This window comes from Echiichthys vipera (assembly GCF_963691815.1).
Source record: "Echiichthys vipera genome assembly, chromosome: 9".
In the NCBI taxonomy this organism is placed as follows: Eukaryota; Metazoa; Chordata; class Actinopteri; order Perciformes; family Trachinidae; genus Echiichthys; species Echiichthys vipera.
The window spans coordinates 31,522,630-31,547,530 of record NC_139834.1 but is presented as its reverse complement, the minus strand read 5'-3'; the positions used below and the strand labels follow the sequence as shown (position 1 = coordinate 31,547,530).

The 24,901-nt window shown below is 41.9% G+C and overlaps 1 protein-coding gene across 1 annotated transcript; it reads right to left on the bottom strand.

The window, feature by feature from the left end:
• Positions 1 to 1,851: 1,851 nt before the first annotated feature.
• Positions 1,852 to 21,327, bottom strand: LOC310951878 (troponin C, slow skeletal and cardiac muscles-like). Its single transcript, XM_083920341.1, has 6 exons — positions 21,200 to 21,327; positions 19,952 to 19,982; positions 16,589 to 16,735; positions 12,447 to 12,561; positions 11,694 to 11,830; positions 1,852 to 2,172 (listed from the first exon to the last, which is right to left on the bottom strand). The coding sequence occupies exons 1-6, from the start codon at positions 21,221 to 21,223 to the stop codon at positions 2,141 to 2,143; spliced, it is 486 nt and encodes a 161-aa protein (XP_083776467.1). The 5' UTR covers positions 21,224 to 21,327; the 3' UTR covers positions 1,852 to 2,140.
• Between the last annotated feature and the right edge of the window lie 3,574 nt (positions 21,328 to 24,901).

Genomic DNA, 24,901 nt, shown 5'->3' with positions numbered 1-24,901 from the left:
TCGACACCATCAGACCTCAATGACTATCGACCAGTGGCCCTCACATCTTACGTCATGAAGGTGCTGGAGAGACTGGTTTTGGTCAACCTGAGGCCGCAGGTGAGAGCCCTGCTAGACCCTCTGCAATTTGCTTACCAGCCCCACTTGGGAGTTGATGACGCTGTCATCTACCTGCTGCAACGAGCCCATTTGCACCTGGATGGTGGAGGAGGTACTGTGAGAATCCCATTCTTTGATTTCTCGAGTGCTTTTAACACCATTCAGCCACTGCTACTGGGGGAGAAGCTGCAGGTGATGGGAGTAGACGACACAATGATCTCCTGGATTACTGACTACCTGACAGGCAGGCCACAGTTTGTCCGTATGGGCAGTGTTCTGTCTGATGTGGTGGTTAGTGTTACAGGAGCTCCACAGGGGACTGTACTGTCTCCTTTCCTGTTCACCTTATACACCAGTGACTTTCAGTACAACACTGGGTCGTGTCACCTGCAAAAGTTACGACTCGGCTCTTGTCAGGTGTATAAATGAGGGACAGGAAGAGGAGTTCGGGGCACTGGCAGACAACTTTGTGAAGTGGACTGGACAGAATAACCTGCGGCTGAACATCAGCAAGACCAGAGAGATGGTGATAGATTTCAGGAAGAAGAGGATGACGGCTTTCCAACCTCTGTGCATTCTGGGAAAGGATGTGGAGGCAGTGGAGGATTACAAGTACCTGGGTGTTAAAATCAACCACAGACTGGACTGGAGATCTAAAACTGAAGCTGTTTACAAGAAGGGGATAAGCAGACTTTACTTCCAGAGGAGGCTATCATAAAACTCGTTTAACCGAAAATACGATGCCTCATTGCTTCTTTGTACCCTACACGTCGCTGTTGCCTCCATGCTGTTTTTTTGTTTTGATGACGCATGCGGCGGTGGGACACTGGTGGCTGGTGTTGCCAGATTGGTGTTTTTTCCACTCCATATTAAGGCCTGTTTACTGTGTGTTTCAGCCTGGGTTTTGCCTGGAAGGCTCTATAGAAATCTGGCACCCTACTGAATGAAGTTAAACTGAGAGGGCGTGTCGTTCATGCGTTTTCGGAGATGTGAGGTCCTGGGGTAATCCTGACAACCAAGACGAGCTGAGATGGTGACGTCATCAAGTCCGCTGGTGTTCCAATTGCAGAATGTCCTGACTGCGTCCTGCGGAGTCTGGATTACCTAGTCAAACTTGCCAAGTTTGAATTACTGAGTCCATAAGTCTGAACTTGGCGTACTTGGTATTGAGAAACGGCTTGTGTTTCGTCGTTAAGACTTTTTGGACTGAAAGCCAACTCTGCAGTGACCAAACCTCTCATCAGCAGAAAGAATAACACGGCTAGTCTTGCCTTTGCTGAGGAGCATGTTGTGTGGACAGAGGACAACTGTCCATGACTACAGTGTTGAGAGGATGTTCAATTTATTTGGGTCTGATGGGAAACATTATGTTGGGCGTAGGACCGGGGAAAGTCTGAACCCAAATTGTGTAAAGAAGTGAGTTAAATATGGAGGAGGAAGCATCATCGTTTGGGGGATGTTTTCTGCTGATCATAAAAAAATTGAAAGTCAAAAAAAGAAAGTTATGTTGAGTATGAAGACTCTTGTTCATTACAATCATGTGTTGTATTTATTGTTGTAAACCTGTAAATAGTTTGCTGTTGTGATCAAAACCATTGATCTGAAGCTCAATGCTGATGCTGTCCTGGAAATAGTTTTCTACTAAGCAGTAAATAAAACTATTTCTGATCAACCATATCAATTGCATGCTTAAAATAACATACTGGTTATAGCTCATGATTCAAAAAATCATATATTATGAGAGACAAAAGATGCAATTATGAAAGACTTTTTAATGAAAATAGTGTTTATATGACATGATTGACTTATCATCACTATCAGGAAGATATTTGCAGGCAATGAAATCCCTCTGCAAACCTTTCAGGGCGTGTGGAGTTGTTTAAAAATGACTGAGGGCCAGGTGTCTGCTGAGGACAGACGTGTTGTTTGTTCTGTTAAACACAGACACAACATGCAGGCATGTCTTCAGGAATGGCCTGGGTGATGGATGCAGTCAATGGAAAGTGAAGATACTGCAGTGTGAGGCCTCCAGCTGAATCCTTTATTCAACACCTTTCATAAACTCAAGGAACTCTGTCAGAAAGAAACACCTCGTCAATATACAGTATTTCTCTATCTGTCTGTCTGTCTGTCTGTTTAACAATCTAACTAACTAACTATCTATCGATATAACACAGATAGTTCGAATCAAGCAATCTAAATGTTCGTTAGCCTTAACTTCATTCCTGTATATCACGGCTCTGACGTCCAATTCCTTGTCACAATTTCATATCAATCCATTTTAATCTTTGAGTGCATTGTGGGAACTTAAACATTAAAAAAGATTCAAACATATTTATAAAGAGATTGGTCATTCTCATTTTAACAACATATTTCTAAAGTGTTTGGTTATTCTTATTTTTTACAACTTATTTATAAAGTGTTTGTTTAGTCTTATTTTTACAACATATTTATAGAGTGATTGGTTAGTTTTACCTTTTACGAAATATTTAGAAAGTCATTGTTCAGTCATTATTACAACATATTTGTAAGTGTTTGGTAAGTTTTAATTTTTTACAAAATATTTACAAAGGCTACACGGTGGTGTAGTGGTTAGCACTGTCGCCTCAAAGCAAAAAGGTTCCAGGTTCGCATTCCAGCCTGGGCCTTTCTGTGTGGAGTTTGCATGTTCTCCCCGTGTCTGCGTGGATTTTCTCCGGGTACTCCGGTTTCCTCCCACGATCCAAAGACATGCATGTGTTAGGTTAATTGGTGACTCTAAAATTGCCCGTAGGTGTGAATGGTTGTCTGTCTATGTTCGTCTCTATGTGCCCTGCGATAGACTGGCGTCCTGTCCAGGGTGTACCCTGCCTCACGCCCAATGTCAGCTGGGATCGGCTCCAGCAACTCCCGCGACCCCGACCCCGGGATAAGCGGTTGAAGATGAATGAATGATGATATTTATAAAGTAATTGGTTAGTCTTCTTTACAACATATTTATAAAGTGATTTTTTAGTCTTATTTTTTATAACACATTTATAAAGTGACTGGTTAGTCTTATTTTAACAACATATTTATGAAGTGATTGGTTATTCCTATTTTTACAACATATTTATGAAGTGATTGGTAAGTCTTGCCTTTTATGACATATTTAGAAAGTTATTGGTTCTTATTTGTTTCTACATTTATAAAGTGTTTGGTTATAATTTTTTTAACAACATATTTATAAAGTAATGTGTTCGTCTTATTTTTACAACATATTTATAAAGTGATTGGATATTCTTATTTTTTACAACATATTTATAAAGTGATTGATTATTCCCTTTTTTACGACATATTTATAAAGTGATTGGTTATTCTTATTTTTTACAACATATTTATAAAGTGTTTGGTTATTCTGATTTTTTACAACATATTTATAAAGTGTTTGCTTAGTCTTACTTTTTGGGTTAGGGTTAGGGTCATTGGAAATGTCAATCAGCTGTGCTCTTGTGTCGCTGAGATGGTGGTGACAGAGTGCTATCCCTACATTTTCACGGATGTAGTAGCTAAATCTATCGTATCAAAATTATTATTTTCAGCATATATCTTAGTTAAAACAGAATTAAACTAGCAATGCAGTTTAGTGTTTATATGTGTTCTATTTATTCAGTTTGAGAAAATGCTAGGTTACGCTCGGTTAAGCTAACAGGACAGCAACAGGCTAAATTACATTAAGATAGCTCGTTCCATAGGGAGTTCGGCTCCGACAGGTTGTTTTGTTCTATAACTAAATAGAAAACAGGTTTGCATTGTTCACTTTAAGCCTTTTCTGAACTCAAATTCTCGTATTTGGAGGAATACAGAGCTAGACATGATGCATACATGTTATCTATATGTGATTAATATAAGGTTGATAAAATGAAAGCATTTAATGATTTACTGGTTGCTATGTCGCCATACTAGATGGCAGCCTGTAACAGCAGCTCCCGTGGGTTTTTTAATTTTTTTAAAAGTTTTTGTTTTGTTTGTGTTCTGGTTTTTGCTGAACTTTTGACGACTCTTCTCCGGAGACAGGGAGAGGACGAACACCTTTCTTTTTTTTTCTTTTTTGAACTTTTACGGGACTTTTTGTGATGTTTTTGTTTTTGTGATGTTTTTGCTAACCCTAGCAACAGAGGGTCGGGAGCGCATCACTGAGCGCATTGTTTACACATGCGACCAGCTGATTGCGCTGTGTGAACCTGTACTGCAGCCAGACCTGAGGTCCTGAAGGAGCTGCGGAGGAGACGCCGTTGCTGCAGAGCTGGAGTGAAACGGAGGGTGAAGAGGAGGAGACACAGAGCGTCTGTACCGGCGATCGTCATGGGAAACGTGAGGTCTCTGGGGAACAAGACGCACGAGCTCGCTGCACTGATACAGGCTAAGAAGGAATATCGTGAGTGCAGTGTGTTGTGTTTCATGGAGACATGGCTTCACTCACACATACCAGACCACAGCGTGGCGATTCCCGGTTTCAGCACTGTTTGGGCGGACAGAGACGTGACAGGCAGCGGAAAGACACTGGGGACTGCTTTGAGTCGACAGACTGGGATGCACTTGTTGAGCCACATGGAGAGGATCTGGACAGCATGACCGACATCATCACAGAATACATCAGGTTTTGTGAACACACCACCATGCCAACCCGGACTGTACGCTGCTTCCCTAATAATAAGCCGTGGATCACCAAGGACCTGAAAGCCCTTCTTAACAAGAAGAAGAGGGCGTTCAGGTCTGGAGACAGGGAAGAACTAAGGAGTGTGCAGCTTTAACTCAGGGATATGCTGAGGACCTGTAAAGACGTCTACAGGAGGAAGCTGGAGGCCAAACTCCAGCAGAACAATGTGAGGGATGTGTGGACTGGTATGAAGCAGATCACTGGGTGTAAGGTGAGCGGCAGACAGTCATCAGGCAGCCTGGAGAGGGCAAACGAGCTGAACAGATTCTTCAATAGGTTCAGCTCACAGCCTTCTGTCGTCTCCATGACACCTCCAGATCCCCACACACCCTCACTGCCCCAAATGCTTCCTCCCCTCCCCCCTCAATCCCCTGCTGTGAGTTCTCCTGTGCAGCACCTCTCCTCCTCCACTACCTCTTCCTCCTCCACCTCCGCCTCCTCTGCCTCCTCCTCCTCCACCTTCACCTCATCCACCACCTCCTCATCCTCCACTGAAGACACCAGCAGCCTCCCCCGCATGACTGTGACTGCGGGCCAGGTTAGGAGACAGCTGGAGAGACTCCACCAGCATAAGGCTGCAGGCCCTGACGGTATCAGCCCCATGATCCTGAAGACATGTGCCAGCCAGCTGTCTCCTGTCCTACAACACCTCTACAACCTTAGCCTTGGTCAGGAGAGAATACCAGTGCTTTGGAAGACTTCCTGTCTGATTCCTGTTCCAAAGAAGACGACACTATCAGACCTCAATGACACTTTGCAATTTGCTTACCAGCCCCACTTGGGAGTTGTTGACGCTGTCATCTACCTGCTGCAACGAGCCCATTTGCACCTGGATGGTGGAGGAGGTACTGTGAGAATCACATTCTTTGATTTCTCGAGTGCTTTTAACACCATTCAGCCACTGCTACTGGGGGAGAAGCTGCAGGTGATGGGAGTAGACGACTCAATGATCTCCTGGATTACTGACTACCTGACAGGCAGGCCACAGTTTGTCCGTATGGGCAGTGTTCTGTCTGATGTGGTGGTTAGTGATACAGGAGCTCCACAGGGGACTGTACTATCTCCTTTCCTGTTCACCTTATACACCACTGACTTTCAGTACAAAACTGGGTCGTGTCACCTGCATTCTGGGAAAGGATGTGGAGGCAGTGGAGGATTACAAGTACCTGGGTGTTACAATAAACCACAGACTGGACTGGAGATCTAACACTGAAGCTGTTTACAAGAAGGGGATGAGCAGACTTTACTTCCAGAGGAAGCTGAGATCCTTCAACGTGTGCAGCAAGATGTTGGAGATCTTTTATCAGTCTGTGGTGGCCAGTGTACTTTTCTTTGCTGTGGTTTGTTGGGGAAGCAGCATTGGAGCCAGCGACACCAACAGACTCAACAAAGTGATTAGGAAGGCTGGCTCTGTGATTGGCTGCATACAGGACACTCTGGAGGTTGTGGTGGAGAGGAGGACACTGAAACAACTGTTATCCATCATGGATAATCCTCTCCACCTTCTCTAACTCACACTGGTCAGACAGCGGAGCACCTTCTCCAGAAGGATGCTTCAGCTTCGCTGTCGTAGCAACAGACACAGGAAATCTTTCCTGCCACAATCCATCACTGTATATAATAACTCTCTCACCTCTGCCTGACAGAGAACTCTGGTCTCTCTACTGTTTTGTTGTATATATTATTATTGTTATAGTATATTTTGCATATTTTGTTGTATATATTATTATTGTTTATTGTTTATAGCACACTGTGCACTGTATATATACACTATGTATATATTGGATTCTATTTATGTTAGGTACAAAGTGTTTATTTGCTGACCCACTACTGCTGTTACAAAATAATTTCCATGTCTGGGATCATTAAAGTAATTCTATTCTATTCTATTCTATTCTATTCTATTCTATTCTATTCTATTTACAGAGTGAATCTATACTCACAAGTCATAAGTTGATAACGTTTTGTAAAAGAGCACATTGAGTCAGACCTCTCTCTTTCTGTGTGTTGCTATGTTGCTAATGTCATCTACTAGATCTATTTTTCACATAAAGTGTTTTCAGAAAAATTATATTGCATGCTATTTAGCTGTTAAAATGAGTCGGTCGGCTGGTGGGCGGGGGTTTGTTTTGTTTTAAGTTGGTAACAATTTACTGACTTTATGGGTAATACTCTCCTCCAATAATAGCACACATTCACCCACCACAATTTGCATAAACGTAGCCAGCCAGTCAGGCCGTGCCTTCCTGAATACGTGTCATTTAGTATATATAAGGCAATACAAACCACTGTCTGCTTTCCTTTTTCTCCTCAGTGAACAATGATTTGCCTACTGTTTACTTTGTGGCTGTTTTAGGAATCTTGTCAGTGCCTGCACAGACCTTCTCTCACAGCTCCGTGTCCATGTATGTATGCTATAGCCAATATGGTGTTGTCAGGCAACACACCTCACCCATTATCGCGACGTTGATTATCAAATACATCCCTATTCTCGGCATGTCTCACTGATCTGCGCGCCCAGCTCAGCCGGACCACATTTCAAAATTCATAATCTGATTCAGGTTGTTGCAACGGCAGCAGGCCGTATAATTTCTCTAGCCACAGTACTCTCCCCTCATGTGTGGCTTGGGCTCACTGCGTTCTCAAAAAAGGATTGAGATGATCTCCGGGATGGTAAATGGACTTGTACTTATATAGCGCCTTTCTAGTCTTCTGACTACTCAAGACGCTTTCACAGTGTTTGTCACATTCACCCATTCACACAGACATTCACACTGATGGTAGTGGACATCTACATACCATCTAATCTAATCATTCACAACACATTTACACACCCATGCGCAGCACAAGGAGCAAATCGGGGTTCAGTGTCTTGCCCAAGGACACTTCGACGTGTGGACCAGGGGAGTGGGGGTGGAACCGCCGATCTCTCGAAAGGAGGACGGCCCATTCTCCCACTGATCCACAAATCTCATCGGTCACTCAGTGCTTTAGAGGACTGGAGGAGGAGAAATCACAGGTCAGCGGTCACCTTCCACACTCTAATTACCCCCAAGCCCCCAGCACTGCGACTTCCTGGTTGATCCAATCAGGAAGTGCCAAAAACTGCAGTGTCCACTAGGAGTCCACTAGTTTGCACAATAGAGCAGTTTCTCATTGACCCCCATGTTAAACAGACCGTTTTCACAGCATAATTAAACCTATTTAAGGCCTGGTACAAAAAAAACATTTAAGTCTGTATGTTTGGGTCATATCTCCACGACACTGAGGGGAGTTAATTTCTTTTGTCCCAGGCTAGTTTTTATTTTATTGGAGGTTAGTTTATAAATAATTAGGGGCGTAGCCTCTTGAGTGACAGCTAGCCGCTGACCCTCACTTCTCCTCGGAGGTATACGTCAGCCAGATATCTCCCTCCCCCCAACATCACATACACGCCCTGGCTGGGATGGAGTAGACACGGGTTGAGTCTCGCTCCCGAAACTTTTGATAATTTCACGTTTCAAGCCCCGAAAGTCACTTTGACTCCTTTGCTGATGCTGTTTACGTGTATGCTTGTGAGGATTAAGAATTTTTTTATTAAAACAAATTACATTTCATCTTTACGCTTTCCCATGACATCTTGCTGAGTTTGTCTCAAATTGCTTCACATGATACGTTGTGGATTTCTGGTGCTAAAGCTAATACACAAACAAATGCTAGTCCCGCCCCACATCCATAACAGAAGGCTGTGGGCGCAAGAGCCAGTGTAAGCAGTCATAACCAAGGACATCACAGCGCTGTGTCCATTCGTGGATGGACTTCATGGACTGCAAGCTCGGACTGTAACCTGCTACACCAATAATAAAACTTGGATCACCAAGGACATTAAGGCCATCCTGAATGAAAAGAAGAGAGTGTTCAGAGATGGCCACCTTGATGAGGTGAGGAGAGTGCAATAAACTCCAGCGAAGAAAACATGAGGGATGTCTGGGGTGGCATGAGAACCATCACCAGTTTCCTGAAGACTGGTAGCACAGGCTTTGAGGACCATGTGGACCAGGCGAATGAACTGAACTTTTTTTCAATAGGTTTGATACTGCGGCCCATCTGCCACATGATGCTGCTGGCTGCCCTTTAACTACTGCCACCTTACCTCCACCTACTCCTCCTCCACCTTACAGACCCCTTGACTGCCCCTCACCACCTTATTTCACACTACCTATTCTACCCCTCCCCCTGCTCTACATCATGTCCTCCACAACCTGACGACCTCAGCCCTTCCCTAACGGACACCTCGACAGTGTCCTTCACGCCTGACCTGGTGAGAAGACAGCTGACGAAACTCCACTCCGGCAAAGCTTCAGGCCCCAATGGTGTTTTTCCCAGGGTGCTTAAAGCCTGTGCCCCCCAGCTGTGTGGATTGCTGAGTCAAGTCTTCAGTCTGAGCCTGCACCTCTAGAGAGCCCCTGTGCTGTGGAAGACATCCTGCCTCGTGTCTGTGCCGCAGATGCTGCGTCCCAGTGGCCCTCAGGACTACAGACCAGTGGCTCCGACGTCCCACATCATGAAGACCATAGAGAGACTCGTCCTGGAGCAGCTAAGGCCTATGATCAGGCCCTTCACTGATCCACTACACTTTGCCTACCAGCCCCGCCTGGGAGTTGAGGACTGCATCCCATACCTGCTGAACAGAGTCTACAGTCATCTGGACAAGCCTGTGAGCACTGTGAGAGTCATGTTCTTTGACTTCTCCAGTGCATTCAACACCATCCGTCCGGCTCTACTGGGTGATGCCCCCATCGTGTCCTGGATTGGGGATTACCTGATGGGCAGACCACAGTATGGACACCTATAGAACTGTGTGTCTGACAGGGTGGTCAGCAACACTGGGGCCCCACAGGGGACTGTCCTCTCTCCCTTTCTCATCATCCTCTTCACCTCAGACTTCAACTATTGCATTGAGTCCCGCCACCGTCAGAAGTTTTCTTATGACTCTAGAATAACTGGCTGCATGGAAAGGGGGATGAAAGTGAACACAGGACTGTTGTGGGCAACTTTGTCACTTGGTGTGAGCAGAATCATCTGCAGCTCAACGTGACTAAAACAAAGGAGCTCGTAGTGGACCTGAGGAGGGTGAAAACACCTGTGACCCCTTTCTCCTTTCAGGGGGTCCCTGTGGACACTGTAGAGGAGTATAAGTACCTGGGGGTGTACTTCAATAATAAGTTGAACTGGTCTAGAAACGCAGAGGCAGTCTACAAAAAGGGCCAAAGTCGACTCTTTCTTCTGAGGAGGCTGAGGTCTTTTAACATATGCCGGATGAGGCTGAGGATGTATTATGAGTCTGTTGTAGCCAGTGAGATCTTCTTCGCTGTCACATGCTGGGGCAGTGGGCTGAAGGTCGCAGACACCAACAGGCTGAACAAACTAATCAGGAGGGCCGATGATGTCGTGGGGGAGGACCTGGACACCCTGACGACCGTGGAAGAGAGGAGGATGCTGTCCAGGCTAGGGTCTATCCTGGACAATGTCTCCCACCCTCTCTACGACACACTGGCCCAGCAGAGGAGCACCTTCAGCAGAAGACTCCTATCACCCAGATGCACCACAGAGCGCCACAGGAAATCTTTCCTGCCTGTGGTCATTAAACTAGAACCTAGGAGATTCTGTCACCCCCTCTCTGTAATATGGACTCAAACATAAACAATCTGTTCTTTGCACATTTTTACGGTACTTTGCAGATTATTACAGTACTTTTGATCTGTATATATTACTATTGTAAATTAGATTTTATATAAATATATAGTTACATATGAAGAGCTCTCTTCAGAAAAACGAGATAAAAGCCAAATTTTTAAAAAATGAGTTTGTCATGCCACTTTGCTGTATACAAACCCTATTCACTGCTTCATCAATGTTTAATGCCAAATCGCTATATTTCCTTGTTTAAAATGGTCCGCAATATGCAGTTCCTTTCCAAACCGCAACCAGCGCCAAACCTATTTTTAGCCTAAATGCGATACGTCCTCTCGACCAATCAGAATTCAGTGCAATCCAACATGGCGGTGCTCTGAAGCAGCAGAGTTTTTTGTTTTGTTCGTCCGTTCAACATGTTCAGACTGAGCCATAAACCATTTTGACGAGATAAATTGAATATTAACCAAATGTGTGGTTCTAGGTAAAAAATGTAACTTTCCTGAAATCTATTAAAATGGATTTATAGCGTTTTGGAAAAGAGAAAAGATATGTTGTTTTATATTTCTGTTTTTACAAATATATGTTATCTGTTAAATATGTTGTTTGTATAGCTGTAGTTTGCAATGAAAACAATTCCCCCCTGGGATTCTTAAAGTATTTCTGATTCGGATTCTGAAATTGCTGCATTTCACCTTCCAGGGGATAGCCTATGAGTACAACAGACTGCCGTTCGGCTATTCCATCACACCTTCAGCATATAAAGTATGTCGACTAAAGGGCTATGATGGCTGCTGGTTCTGGGCTTTAGCTGGTCAGGGCTGGTGTGGTTGGGTCGAGAAGGCTACAGTAGACGGCAGAGCTTGTGTGAGATAGAACGAAGGTTACAATATTATAGTCATAGTTCTATTGGCTCAGGCAGAGCCCTCTACCGAGGGGCCCCGTCACTCCTATGCTGCTCTCAGGGTGTATGTTGCAGACAATGTTGTGTACTGCCATACTGAACAACACATTTGTGCAAATTTCAGTGGGTGAAAGTGTGCTGTTACTGAAGGAGAGTATTATCCATAGCGTCCAATAGAGGGTTCTGCATGTGCTTATAGAAGTAGAAACTTCATTTCTATGAAGATGACCCTTCTTTGCAGCATAATACAGTGTATTATGTTGTTCAGTTTGAACTGGTTATGTATTCCTGCAAACTTGACAGTTGGTGTCTGTTTTTCTAATGGGCTGGTTCCCGTACCGTCATAATCAATTTTTCCATCATTGTTTTTGTCTCCATCCTTCATCAGCTCCTCGATGTCATCCTCTGTGATAGCCTCTCCAGTGGACTCCAGCATACTCTTCAGCTCTTCTAAGTCTATGTAGCCATCTCCGTTCCTCAATACAAGAAAAAGAAATAGTCTTAGGGTCGACTCACAATTATGCTTCTTACCTTGCCCAAGCAGGATTCATAGCTAAAGTCTAGTTTCTTTGACAGTATAAGTGCAAGTGTACTGTGCCTAAGTATTTATATGTGACTGTTCCCCGCAATGGAAATTTAAAACAATGCAGCCGAGGGTTTCATGGTGGTCTGATGCAGAGGTGGAATGTTTACTGCATATATGGTCAGATGAAAAAGTGCCATTGCTCAAATTTTTTGAAGTAATGTGAGTGCATGCCGGGCCTGATCCATGGGGGAGAAGCGAGGGGAGACAACTGGACTTAGGCACACCCCGGATCGACTCACTGTATGGATGGTAAGTGGACCCTTACACTCATCTGGAATATCTATCCTGTTGTGAGTGTACTTGGCTGAACCACATAATTTCTCTCTAATACAGTGTGTTCTTGTGAAGTTTTGGATATGTGTCAAAGTCACCAAGGTAGCTTTATTTGACTTCATAGATATTTCCAACAGTCAGCAGTGTTTTTAATAATATTAACCTAATGATGTTTCCTTTAAATGTTGAAGCAGCTCTGTGCAGTGTGTGAAAAGAAATACAGAGAAACTTACTTGTCAAACATGCGGAACAGTTCAGCCAACTCCTCCTCTGATTTTCCTTTGCTCTCCTCCTTCATGCAACGCACCATCATAACTAAGAACTCATCAAAATCGACTGTGCCACTGCCTGTGAACATACACAAAGGTATAGACTTTGGGAGGGATGGTAAGGACATGCCTCTACCCAACACTTCCTCATATCTAAACAACAGACTAGGTTGTTTGCCAATGACTTCTTACATGAGTGTTCTATTTATGGTTGTGAAACAGTTGTAGAGTGGCAGTTTCAAACATGTGACCGCTCCATTTAATGATGTGAAATGGTCACAGCTTTAACCCGTGGTTGTGAAACAGAACGTACGTTTTGAACGTATCGGTCTGCAGCGCAGCGAGCAAGAGTTTTGAGAGGGCTTATGAGTAAAACTGAGTGAGAAGGCTTATTATTGCACGTTCAAATGAATAATAGCAAACATGGAAATACATGTATTGAGCACAGAATATATTTTTATTTGCAAACCTATAATTTCTCTTCAAGATATAACTCATGTGCCCCCAAAAACTTTTTTTCTGTGATCAAAATCTCACATTGCTCCTTCACAACTTTTGCACAAATATAACGCCATACAAAACTACTTGGTTATTATGCTTAGGAAATGGCTTGTGGCTATCTGTGATGTGCTATGTCCGTAACAAAATTGGTTAATTTAAAAAAAGTGAATGTTGACTTTCTTCTGCATACATGGACTTTGGCGGTTTTATACTACATTACCTGACTTCTTTGTTTGATCCCACCCTTATTACTGTGGTCATTAGAAGACACAACCTAAGAACAAACAAAGTATGGGCTGTAATAAGCTGCTCGCACAATTTACCTATACAGCCGTCAATATCCAACGACTACTGAGTTGTCCCTAGCAATAATTTTGATCAAAATTGGATGTGTTGAAATCAAATATAATTTCCATAGGATGTACAAAGTGTTTTCTCCCTTATGTATTCTCTAGATGAGAAATAGTTTCAATTGGTGTTTGTTTGCTTAGTCCCTACCTCTTTTACATGTAGCGATATGATTGCTAGAGTGCATTTTGGATTGCAGTCAGAGACAGCGCAGCGTGTGCAAGCTCAAGGCCAGAGTACAAAGCAAACACTCTACGCTGTCATGTTGCAGGTGCTTTGCCTTCTGTAAAGTTAACATTTGTGATCACGATAAGCCACACAAAAGCCAATCAGAAGTGTTTTTAGTTGGATCCAGTCAGTCAGTTTTTTTATATTTTAAATTGTCAGATGACGCCTGAAGTTTGTGTTTTCCTTTACATAAACAAATACATTTCCACCATAAAATGATGCATAGACCCCAGAAACTTCACTTAAAGCTATTCTTACCTTTCTGGCATGTCGCACACAGCACTTGAAATGTGAACATTAACAACTCATCCCCAAAGAAATTTCAGTCAAAAACAACTGGACTTGGTTGTTTGTCTAGGAAGGCGTTTCTCCTCTCATCCAAGAGGCTTCATCAATTCATGTACGCATCTGACCAGGCTGGGACTGGTCCAACTATTTGGTGATGAAATCCAGTTATTTAACCTCTATTGAGGGCGTGCACAAGGCCGATGATGTCACTGGAACCCTTTGTGCTCCAAGAGCCAATGACCACCGTTGGAGCGACAGTTGTTGGTTTCAACATCGTTAGTACTCTATTTGGTCTAAACGACAGTCGTTGGAATCACAGGAGGCCATTTGTGAACAGTTGTTCTTTGATGTTAGATTGTTGAATCTCCTGGGGAGGGATGATGATGGTTTCTCTACTTTTGCATAGATGGCTCCTTTTACTCCTCTTTCAAACTAAGGGCGCACTCACACTGTCCATCCGTACCGTGCCTCCTGCTTTAGGGTACTTGCCCCCACCTCCCTCTCCCCCCGTTTGTACTCACACTACATGGGCCTCGGCGCAAATGCTTCTTGCCTGCCTATACATCATCACGCCGTAACACGTCACACGCATTGATTGACGTCATCGCGATGCGTCGCTTTGTTTACAAATCTTTCCATAGACCTCAGAGTTTTTTTGCGTCTTGTCAACTGTTTTTGAATATTTTCATCTGACCAAATCTGCATTAAACACTCCACCTCCACATTACACCAACGTGAACCTTTTGCCACCATTGTTTTAAATGTCCGCGCAATGTCCTTCCTTCTTTTTTCCATGTCCGAACAGGCGCACATAAAATGACATCAGAACCGCTGTAGGCCTCGTGCTCGTGCTCGTGCTCGTACACATGCGCACACTCGTGCTCCTACATGTGCAAACGTACTTTACAAAAGCCCACTCACACTGGTCAAATAAAATAAACTTTAGCCGTGAAACGTTCTTGGGCACGGTACGGATGGACAGTGTGAGTGCGCCCTAACTGTCCTCTAGAGGACAAAAGTAGAGAAACCATCGCTAAACAGAAGAGGTCTGAGACACCACTTATCTCCAGTTTACAATGCTGCCCTTTCATCCCTTCCCAGGAGAATTAACAATCTAACCTCAAAGAACAACTGTTCACAAATGGCCTCCTGTGACTCCAACGGCTGTCGTTAAGACCCAATAGTGCACTAACGAAGTCGAAACGAACTTCCCACCAACGGCTGTCACTTCAACGACGGTTGTCGGCACTTGGAGCACAAATGAGTCCAGTGACATTATCTGCCTTGTGAAAGGTTCAATACCACACCAGATAGTTGGACCAGTCCCAGCCTGGTCAGATGTGTACATGAACTGATGAAGCCTCTTGGATGAGAGTTGAAACGTCTTCCAAGACAAACAACCAAGTCCATTTGCTTTTGACCTAAATCTCTTTGGGGAGAATGATGACCTGGACAAATGAGAATATTCACAGGCCAACATGACCAACTCTGCCTCCCTCCAAAGTCCCTACCTCTTCCCCCTGCCTGACCTCTGATGCTCACTCCTCTCCTGACGCATGTGCAGAGAAAGTGAGCAGCTCAAGTGAAACGGCTGGTTTGTTTACACTACTGCTGACGTTAGCGCTGATGCTAACTCTAATCTTTCTTGCAAAAATAACATAGTATTACAGATATAGTAAGTTATAACTGAAACTCCTCCACCATCTAATCTCTTTTTAGATCTGGATGAAGCTGCATTAGCCGGCTTGAAAGCAGAACAGCTGTTGACTCACATCTCATCCCTTGACACATCTGTTCTCTCTGAAGGACCACTCGCTCTGCAGAAAGGCGCGACTCAAGCAGTGACAGCAGAAGGCAACTGGAAGGGACGCTGCAACGATGACAGGCAGGAAGCTCGGCAAAACATTTTATTTAAACCAAATAAAATGATTGGTCAGATTTTTAACAGAAATATATGAGAATTGAATATTGATGAGTTTCAACGCCTGGTGGATTTCTTTTACACTTCTTGTGCCATAATTTATTAGGAGTATTTTAAGATTACAAAAGAAAAGTGTAAACATGCCAGAAAGGGAAGAATTGCTAAAATACAGTATGTCCCCCATCCAAAGGTCGACACAGTGTGAGTGAAATGTTCTAACCATTTGACCGTTCTATTTATTGCTGTGAATCAGCCCCGTGTTACTGTGATACTGATGTCTCCAGTGATGTGACAGACTCAAAGATGAAACATAACTTTCTATGAAGAACACATTTTTTTTCAGATTTGCTGAAATTGTCTCTATATCCTGACACGCTTTGAGACCGATGATCTGTGAAAAAGTAATGTAGCTCTACTTCCACCTTCTACCACAGAAGTGCATATAATGGCATCTGAAAGATTCCACCGTGACCTACAATTTACAGCTAAATGGTACACTAAAATATGTTTCTGGAAAAACTTTACGTGAGAAGTAGGCAATACAGTAACAGAATCTTGATTCATTTTTTAGCAGCTCTGCCTAGTTTAACAGTTTAATCCATAAGTCCATAAGCATTGACACTGTGTCAAGAGAGGCTCCTTTGCTCTTGTAGTTATTTTAAGTTGGATGCCATTAGGAGCAGACAGAGAAAAACAGCTCCATTGAGTGGTACATGACTTTTTCACAGGATTCTGTCTGATTGTGCTGTCAGGATATAACGACAATTTCAGTAAATCTGGGGAAAAAAAACCTTTTTCATCAGCTTTAATGATGACATACCATCCTCATCCACCTCATCAATCATCTCTTGTAACTCTTCAGGGGTGGGATTCTGTCCTAGCATCCTCATCACCTTCCCCAACTCTTTGGTGCTAATGCAGCCATCCTCTGCATCCTGGATGAAGATGTCAAATGCAGCCTTGAACTCTAGAAGGGGCACAGAAACTTTTACTGTCTGATAATCACTCAAAACTAAAAACAGAGAAATCCATATCCACAATGTCACACAAAGAAGGATGCTAATATAAACAAAATGTAAAAATGGTATACACTATAACAACCATACAACAATTTACAAGCAAAGCCAGCCATGCCCCAATACATCTTCCAATAATCAGTCTTGCTTTGTTATGCAAAAGTTATAAAGAAAGTTTCATGGAAAGAATAGATTTATTAAAGGTTGAATATGGAGAATTAGCAGAACACTGCCATCTAGTGTCTCAAGATCGTAGTCGCAACAAAAAAAAAAAAATTCCATCAGTTGGGTTGCCAGCTCTGGAGACAGACCCGGCCCAGTAGCCTACAGGAGACCAGAGTCTGTTTGAGCCTGTTTGAACCCATCCCCTCCAGCAAATCGCACCATAAAAACAAGTATTAGAGGAGTTTGACTGACAGTTACTGTTACCGTGTATTCACACCAAAAGTGATGGAGGCAAATAAATCACCCGGATCACTTTTGTCACATTTTTGGTCATGACTTCATTTGCGTCTATCTCATGTAGCAGCCGGCTAGCTTGCTGAAGCTAACCCCTGGCTCAGCCTACTCTGCTGTTTTGCTAAATGGAAAGTGATGCTAGTGCTAACAGGGATCTGAATGCTTTTACAAGAACAGAGATGAGCTCTCAGATAAAGTCTGTGGTTCTTAAAAGAGCCACTGTGTTGTAGTGAGATCAGTCAGGGATTTAACCTCCGGAGCTGTACAGGTGCTGCCCGATCTCCTCTAGATCAGACGCTGCACTATGCAGTTACGGCTTTCTTCTTCTTCTTCTTCTTCTGGATTTCTGGCAGACTAGATGCCCGAGGTCACATTGCTGCCATTCACAGTTCATAGTTGTAATCATTATATTAAATCCATAGGAACAGTCTGGTTTCCCCCAAGGAATGCAACAATGGCGCCTTTGGTGAGCCCGGTGAGCCCCTGGATGTTTCATGGAGAACTCGATGACGCTTACCGCAGTCTTAACTCTGATTGGCTGTCTCACGCGATGCCGCTTGAAAAGTTTAAATTTTTCAACTTCAAGCGACACACTCCCTCTTATTGCTCGGAACGATTCGCCTGAAGCGATATCGTGTGTCATCGCGCCAATTCCATTCAATTCAATTCAATTTTATTTATAGTGCCAAATCATAACAAAAGTTATCTCGGGACACTTTACAGAGTAGGTAAAGACCACACTCTATGACTTATGACTTATGATGATTTATGATTTACATAGACCCAACAATTCCCTGTAGAGTACGGTGGCAACAAAAACCTTCCCTATAACAGGCAGGAACGTCGAACAGACCCAGCTCTGTGGAGAACGGACATCTGTCTGCACCGGTTGGAAAGGAAGAAAAGAAGAGAGAAAGAGAGAGAAGACGGACAGATGGACAGAGAGACATGGACAGACACGAAGACAGAGAGACACACTTCCAGAGATGCAAGCAACCAAAGAGTAACAGTAACTATAATAATATCTATAGTAATGTGAATATGACTTGCATGTTATGGCAGTTAATACAGCAGAATAGTAGAAACAAGCACAGCTAAGGTGATGGAACATGGCAATGATAATAATTATGGTGGTAAATATGATAAATGATGAGTAGTGGTTATAACAACTGTGATACAGCCAGACATACCACTGATGGTGTTTTTATGGCTAAAAATTTCATAGTTTATTAGACTAGTGATAGTATATATGACTAATAGTTATAGTAGAAGCAGGAAGCATCATGCAGGACCACGGAAGCAGGCACCACCACGATCAGCAGAGACCTGCGAGACGACAAAGCACAAACAACACTGTGGAAGATGTTGAATTAGTAACATGCATTGATGAGACATGAATGATACAGACAGAGAGAAGAGAAGCTCAGCGTATCAGGAAAAGTATTATCCCCCGGCAGACTAGGCCTATAGCAGCATCATTAAGCAGAACAAAATCATTTTAAAAATAACAACATTGTTAAGGGATTGTAAGCCCTAGCTGTAAGCTTTATCAAAAAGAAAAGTTTTAAGTTTACTCTTAAATATAGGGATAGGGTCTGCCTCCCGAATAACACTTGGGAGTTGGTTCCAGAGGAGAGGAGCTTGGTAGCTGAAGGCTATGCCTCCCATTCTACTTTTGGAGACTCTAGGAACGACAAGTAGCCCTGCATTCTCAGAGCGCAGCGATCTAGTCGGGTAATACGATACTATGAATGCACGGTTAGCCGTTACAGCTAAGAAAACATGAAAGTTACCGATCAAGGAGAAAAGTAGCCAGTTGGGCGTGCATTTTAATGCCGTTGAACTCCTGTCTCTCAGACCATGGAGTGAATGCTTGGCCTATATTGACTCTGGTTTTTGCCAGTCTCTGGTCACTCAGCTGCTGGGACAAATACTGCCCCCTTCACTGAGGCACCGAAGCAGCTGCAGGATTGGCAAACTCCATTTCACCCAGTGCCTTATTTACAATGCCAGAAACAGAACGGGATAGAAAGTCAATGTCAAACCCGTCAAAAAAAATTAAGATATTAATTCAGACTAAATATATATTTTTAGGGAAAAGCAATACTTTCATTCTGTACCTCTCAAAATGCCCCTTGGGTGTATTTAAAAAAAATAAAAAATAAAATAAATATATACATATATATATATATATATATATATATATATATATATATAGCTTTTAGTAAAGATTCTACATTTTCAACCTTTAATGTATTAAAATTTAATCTGAATGTATGTTAAATTGTTTGCATAGCCTGAAGACATATTCATTCATCTTTTTAAAGTTCAGTACACCTCCAGTGACAGACTCATTTTGGGAGGCTCAGTTCATGGATGTATGGTAGCCAGTGATGAATCGCTCAATGATCTTTAAACAGTAGGCACCAACTGACAGCCTTCATCATTTATCCATTGAGTAAATGCACTTGCGTACAATAATATATAAAGGAGAGAATATGTTGTATTTTATTTTTTTCTTTTTTCTATTGTTTAAAAAATGTGAAAGTGAATAAAACCTAAATAACACATTGTCTACTACATAGTATTGTTAGTATAGTAATCTTCATACTGGTAACTAAGTGTTATGAGTATATTAGCAGTTTACAGTAGGTAAATATACCATTTATGGGTTGTATATGTATAAGTAATAGCAGCAGTTTCCTCACCATTTTTCTGCTCCTCTGTCAAGTTCTCAACCTTAAGGGAAGCAAAATGAGGATGATCATTACATAACTGTTTCTGTCACTTCTCATTGCCACCGTGGACAGTTGGAGTAGAACTTGAGCTCAGCAACTAAACCGATTGTCTCCAGTCTGTGCTTCTCTCAGTGCAGTATGACTGCAATGTCTCACTGCTTTCCTCACTTACTATTCTAGTTGTGTGGCAGAGTACAAAGAGGGGCGTTTCTAACAGCAGCGGTGTCTGGCTGGGTCATTTGTTTTAATAGCCATCAGCTGTCCCTTCTTGTTTTCCTTCCTGAACTGTCCAGCCATTCTTTGTTCTATTGTCATGCAAAAACACAAACTAACCACAGCAATCCGTCACTCTGTGTTCTGTCTGATCTTATCCATCTATTGTTTCAGTGTCTGATGTTGAAGAAACACACAATCATATTTTTTATGTGTTGTAAAACACATTTTCCAAGAAAAAAAAGACGAAAACATGAAGAAAATATCACAGGAAGCTATACTTTAAACTCAGTCAGTAAAGCATGACTGCAGTCAGGAGCACAGAAGCGATTACAGAAACACTCAGTCATGAGTCCATTCATTTCAAGTTGTTTAGTATTTGGATGTTTTGCATATTTAATAAATGTTTTTTAATGTGTCGTCATATTTTCTGAAATGCAGTTTCAAAGTTGTCTCCATACTGATGAAACAAAACTTCACATTTATATACTTTCTTCAATGTTATTTTATTCTATATAATTCTATATAGCTATTCTAAAATTAATTTGATATTTTTTCTAGTTTAGCCCTCATATTCCCCCCAAAAATACCAAGGACATGACCTCAGCGCCCTTAACAGAAGCTACGACCAGACCTGACCACAAGTAGAAATTAAAATCGATTCCATTTTCAGAAATCAATCATTTTCCCATAAACATTTCTAATGACCTTTATCTATCCAATACAAGAACTATGATATATACTGTTAAGTATATTAATCTAATTTCTCTCATTTCAAATGTGACTCTACTCTGCAGTCTAGAGCACTGGGTTAAGTTCTGTTAACAGCTGTCACAGTGGCTACGAAACTTTTATCAACAGTGTGTCTCTATCTTTTTTGTTGAATCACAACACACAAGGACAAGATCTCTTCCAGGATGATCTGATTGTACACACTTTAGAAGTCTTCACCTCAAAGTCAATTATCACCAGAGAGAGAGAAATAAAACAGCTTGTTATACTCACCGCTGCTTTATATACGTCATCCATGGTCGCTGGTTCGTCCCTGTCTGTGACACACTGCTGCACTCAATGACTGCCTCAGTTTAAAAAAGCTCTCAACTCAAAATCCAAGGGTGATGGAGGGAGGAGAGATAGAGGAAGGAGAGAGAGGTCTATAAATAGGAAACAAGAAAAGCCATTGAACAATAGTGAAACATTATCCCACTAAAGTAGAGATGCTCTATCTGGGGTTACTAGCTGTCTTTGTGTTCAGCTCAGCTTATTTTATTGAAACTCCAGTTGTAATTTTCACATTTCTCAGACTTCAGCCTACTACTGCCCTACTGGTCGAAACATTGTATTTACATATTGGTCAAATTGAGATCAGGCCAGAATGTAACTTTGTCACATCTGTGTCTTACTGTAGAGAGAGTCATTCTAGAGAGCTGCTTTGTATGACATGTTGTCCAATCACATCAGAAAACAAAAGGATTTCTACTTGTAACAGAAAGCCACATTGGAAGGTAGACTGTGATATGGTTATATCGTGGGGGACAATGTTGTACTTGGTTGTTCACATGAAAAGTGAAATAAAGAAAAGTGAGAAGTTCAAACTGTGGCTCATTTCACACCTGTGTGAAGCATACTGGGAGGTTTATTGCACTTTGTGAGACAGCTAAATCAAGAGAGCATGTTTATTTAAAGCTAGCTGGCACAATGGCAACATCTAGCCTTAGATACAGCTGAATTTAACTACTTCTTTCTACATGTAAAAGGAGTAATTCAGTTTGTTATTCCAGAGAAATAATGAGGCAGGACAATACCCTAATGATGAGGAACAAACTCTGTCTCACCCAAAGGTTTCTTTCTTAGCTTATCAGAGACAGTATAACTGATCACACAATTCAATTCAGTGGTTGAAATTGCCAATGTTAAAGGATACATTTTATTTGCAAATATTGTCAACGATTTCCTGTGGCAAACAGACATTTTTTATTATGGTTCCCTTAAATCTTGTTATCAAAGAATAATGACCAATATACAGTCTGTAACATGGAGGCTTATTAAGATCTAGGAAGGGAATGTCTCCACAGACACAGATGGGAATACTCAGCAAAAAGGCAACAAGTGCTTTCATTAGTGGGTCACATGATCAATCACCATTGTTTTAACTCACTCTGGAATAAATAGGAACTTAAAAGACAATTATATAGATGAAAATCTTACAGAGTACAACTTTAACAGTGCTGCACTGTAATGGCAACACGGTTGTCTTCAATCTATCTGCAATAAGTTAATCAGAAGGCATCAGCCCACATCTATTCATCAGTCAGCCTCACAGGGCAAAGTAAAGGATCTGTTGGACAGCCCTGCCAACAATTGGGATGGCACCACAGAGAATGCTTGTAAGGTCACTCATATCCATTTCACTGTAAACACATGAGCTCTCCATATTTGAACATTTTGAAGGGCAGCAACTCGAGTCAGACTGAAGGAAATTAAATGTTGAGTTTTCATAACTACATATATGTTATTTATTTTAGTTGTTTATTTTAGCTATATTTCTTCTTACTTAGCTCTTATATAATGTGTAAATTCTGCCGTCACTGGTCAGCATTTTTAATTTTGTTGTATAAGTTGCATGTTATAATGACAACCTTCCTACCTTCCTATATATTCTTCCTTATTTACTATGCTGAGTATAGAGTGGAGTCAGATGTCTTCATGACAATAGATACACAGATAGAGCTATTCTGAATGTGTGTCCTTGACTAGAAATAGTAGTCCTCTAAGAGTGGGAAGGGTGAGAGAGTGGCTATGGTAATAAATCTCTGTTGTAAGGCTAACACTATGCAAGACAGACAGATAGCTAGCACCTGCCAATGTGCAGCAGCTGTAGAGTAAGGTCACCAGTCAAGCCTCTGATTTTAGACCTGCTCTCTATGGATAGACAGTACGTGTTTGACTAATCTTTTGTCAAAATGTATTGACCAAAATGACCCAAAACTGGAATTTCACAGGTTATCACATTGCTTTTAGTCAAGCAACTCTACACGATCTACACAGAGATTTCTCTGTGATACAAATACATGGGCAAGAAAGACTGGGACAAGAAAAACTCATGACTAGCTGAGTAGACCCTGACATAGTACGTATTATATTATCTGCTGGACAGTGAAGATTTACTCTCAGGTAAAGACCATCTGGTTTTTACCCAATGAAATCCAGTCACAGTCCACACCACCTTCTATCAGCAAACCTCTCTCTGTGTAGTTAACTGTACCTATCACAAATATCAAATAACTGTTATGTTTGGAGAACAAACACTAATTCACCCCACAATTCCAGTTGTACAGATCCTTGGTGCACAGTGCCATGAGCCATGAGTAATCTAGAATTTTATATAACAGAAGGGCTCTAGATCTCTATACACACAGAGAGACTTTCATTCTATAGCTTTAGCTGTAGAACTGCAGTGATATCAACATTTAACATCATACCATTATTGGAAGATATGTGAGGTTAAAACCTCACCTGGGATGCACAAATTATAGGTGGTTATGTCTTAGTTGGATGACAACCAACCTTTGTGTGTAAAATGTGAATCCGATTATAACTAGTGTAAAACCTCAACTGCAGCAATAAACCCATACATTAGAAAATTGATGTGTTTTCTAATTATATATAAATGTTGGCCTTGCGCTACTTTCAGATGGTTAATTCAATTTCAATTCAATTACAGTGCCAAATCATAACAAAAGTTATCTCAAGACACTTTACATATAGAGTAGGTGAAGAACACACTCTGTGTCTTATTCATGATGTACAGAGACCCAATTATTCCTCCATGAGCAGACAGCAACAGTAACAGCAACAGTGGTGATGAAAACCTTGCCTTTAACAAGCAAAAAGTCGAAAAACCCAGCTCTATGACTACCTTGACTTGTTGAGATGGAGAGCGAGAGACGGACAGACCAAGCCCCCACCACAGTGACTTCCTGGTGTCCACTAGGAGCAGGTTTCATAATAGAGCAGTTTCTCACTGACCCCCATGTTATACAGGCCGTTTTCATGACCTCTTTCAAAAGAACTTCCAGCCGCTATTAGATAAATGCAAGTCAGACTTGTCTAGATGGGCAGCCCTCCCCAGGGGTGCCTCACAGGCTGGGTTAATCTTAATAAGATGGTAATTTTACCAAAGTTTCTGTATATTTTCCAACACCTCCCAATTTGTCTTAATAAATCGTATTTTACTAATCTAGACCAACAACTTAACACTTTTATTTGGCAGAATAACTGCCCACAAGGTCTCCCCTAACACAATTAACAATGGATGTGTGGTGGTGGAGGTGGACACATGACAGAGGGAGGGAGTGTGAGTGACAGTGAGAGCAAACACCTTCTCTGTGCTTAGATTATAATAATGTCTGTGTGTGCGGTCAAACTGACCTGAAGACCATATATAAATATATGATATAGGACATAGGATATACAGTAAATGTATGGGGTATAGTAGCATGTGTGCTCTATTATTATTATTTTTTGTTGTTTGTACATGTTTGTCACATAAAATAAGCTAAGGCCATTGATTTTTCAGATAGAAAAATGTATACTTGTACTATTTTTCTTCTTGTAAAAAGGGTTAACCTGCACATTAGCATTAGCTTCAACATGTTAAATAACACACTCCACACATAATAATGATTTCACACATAGTAGTGCAGA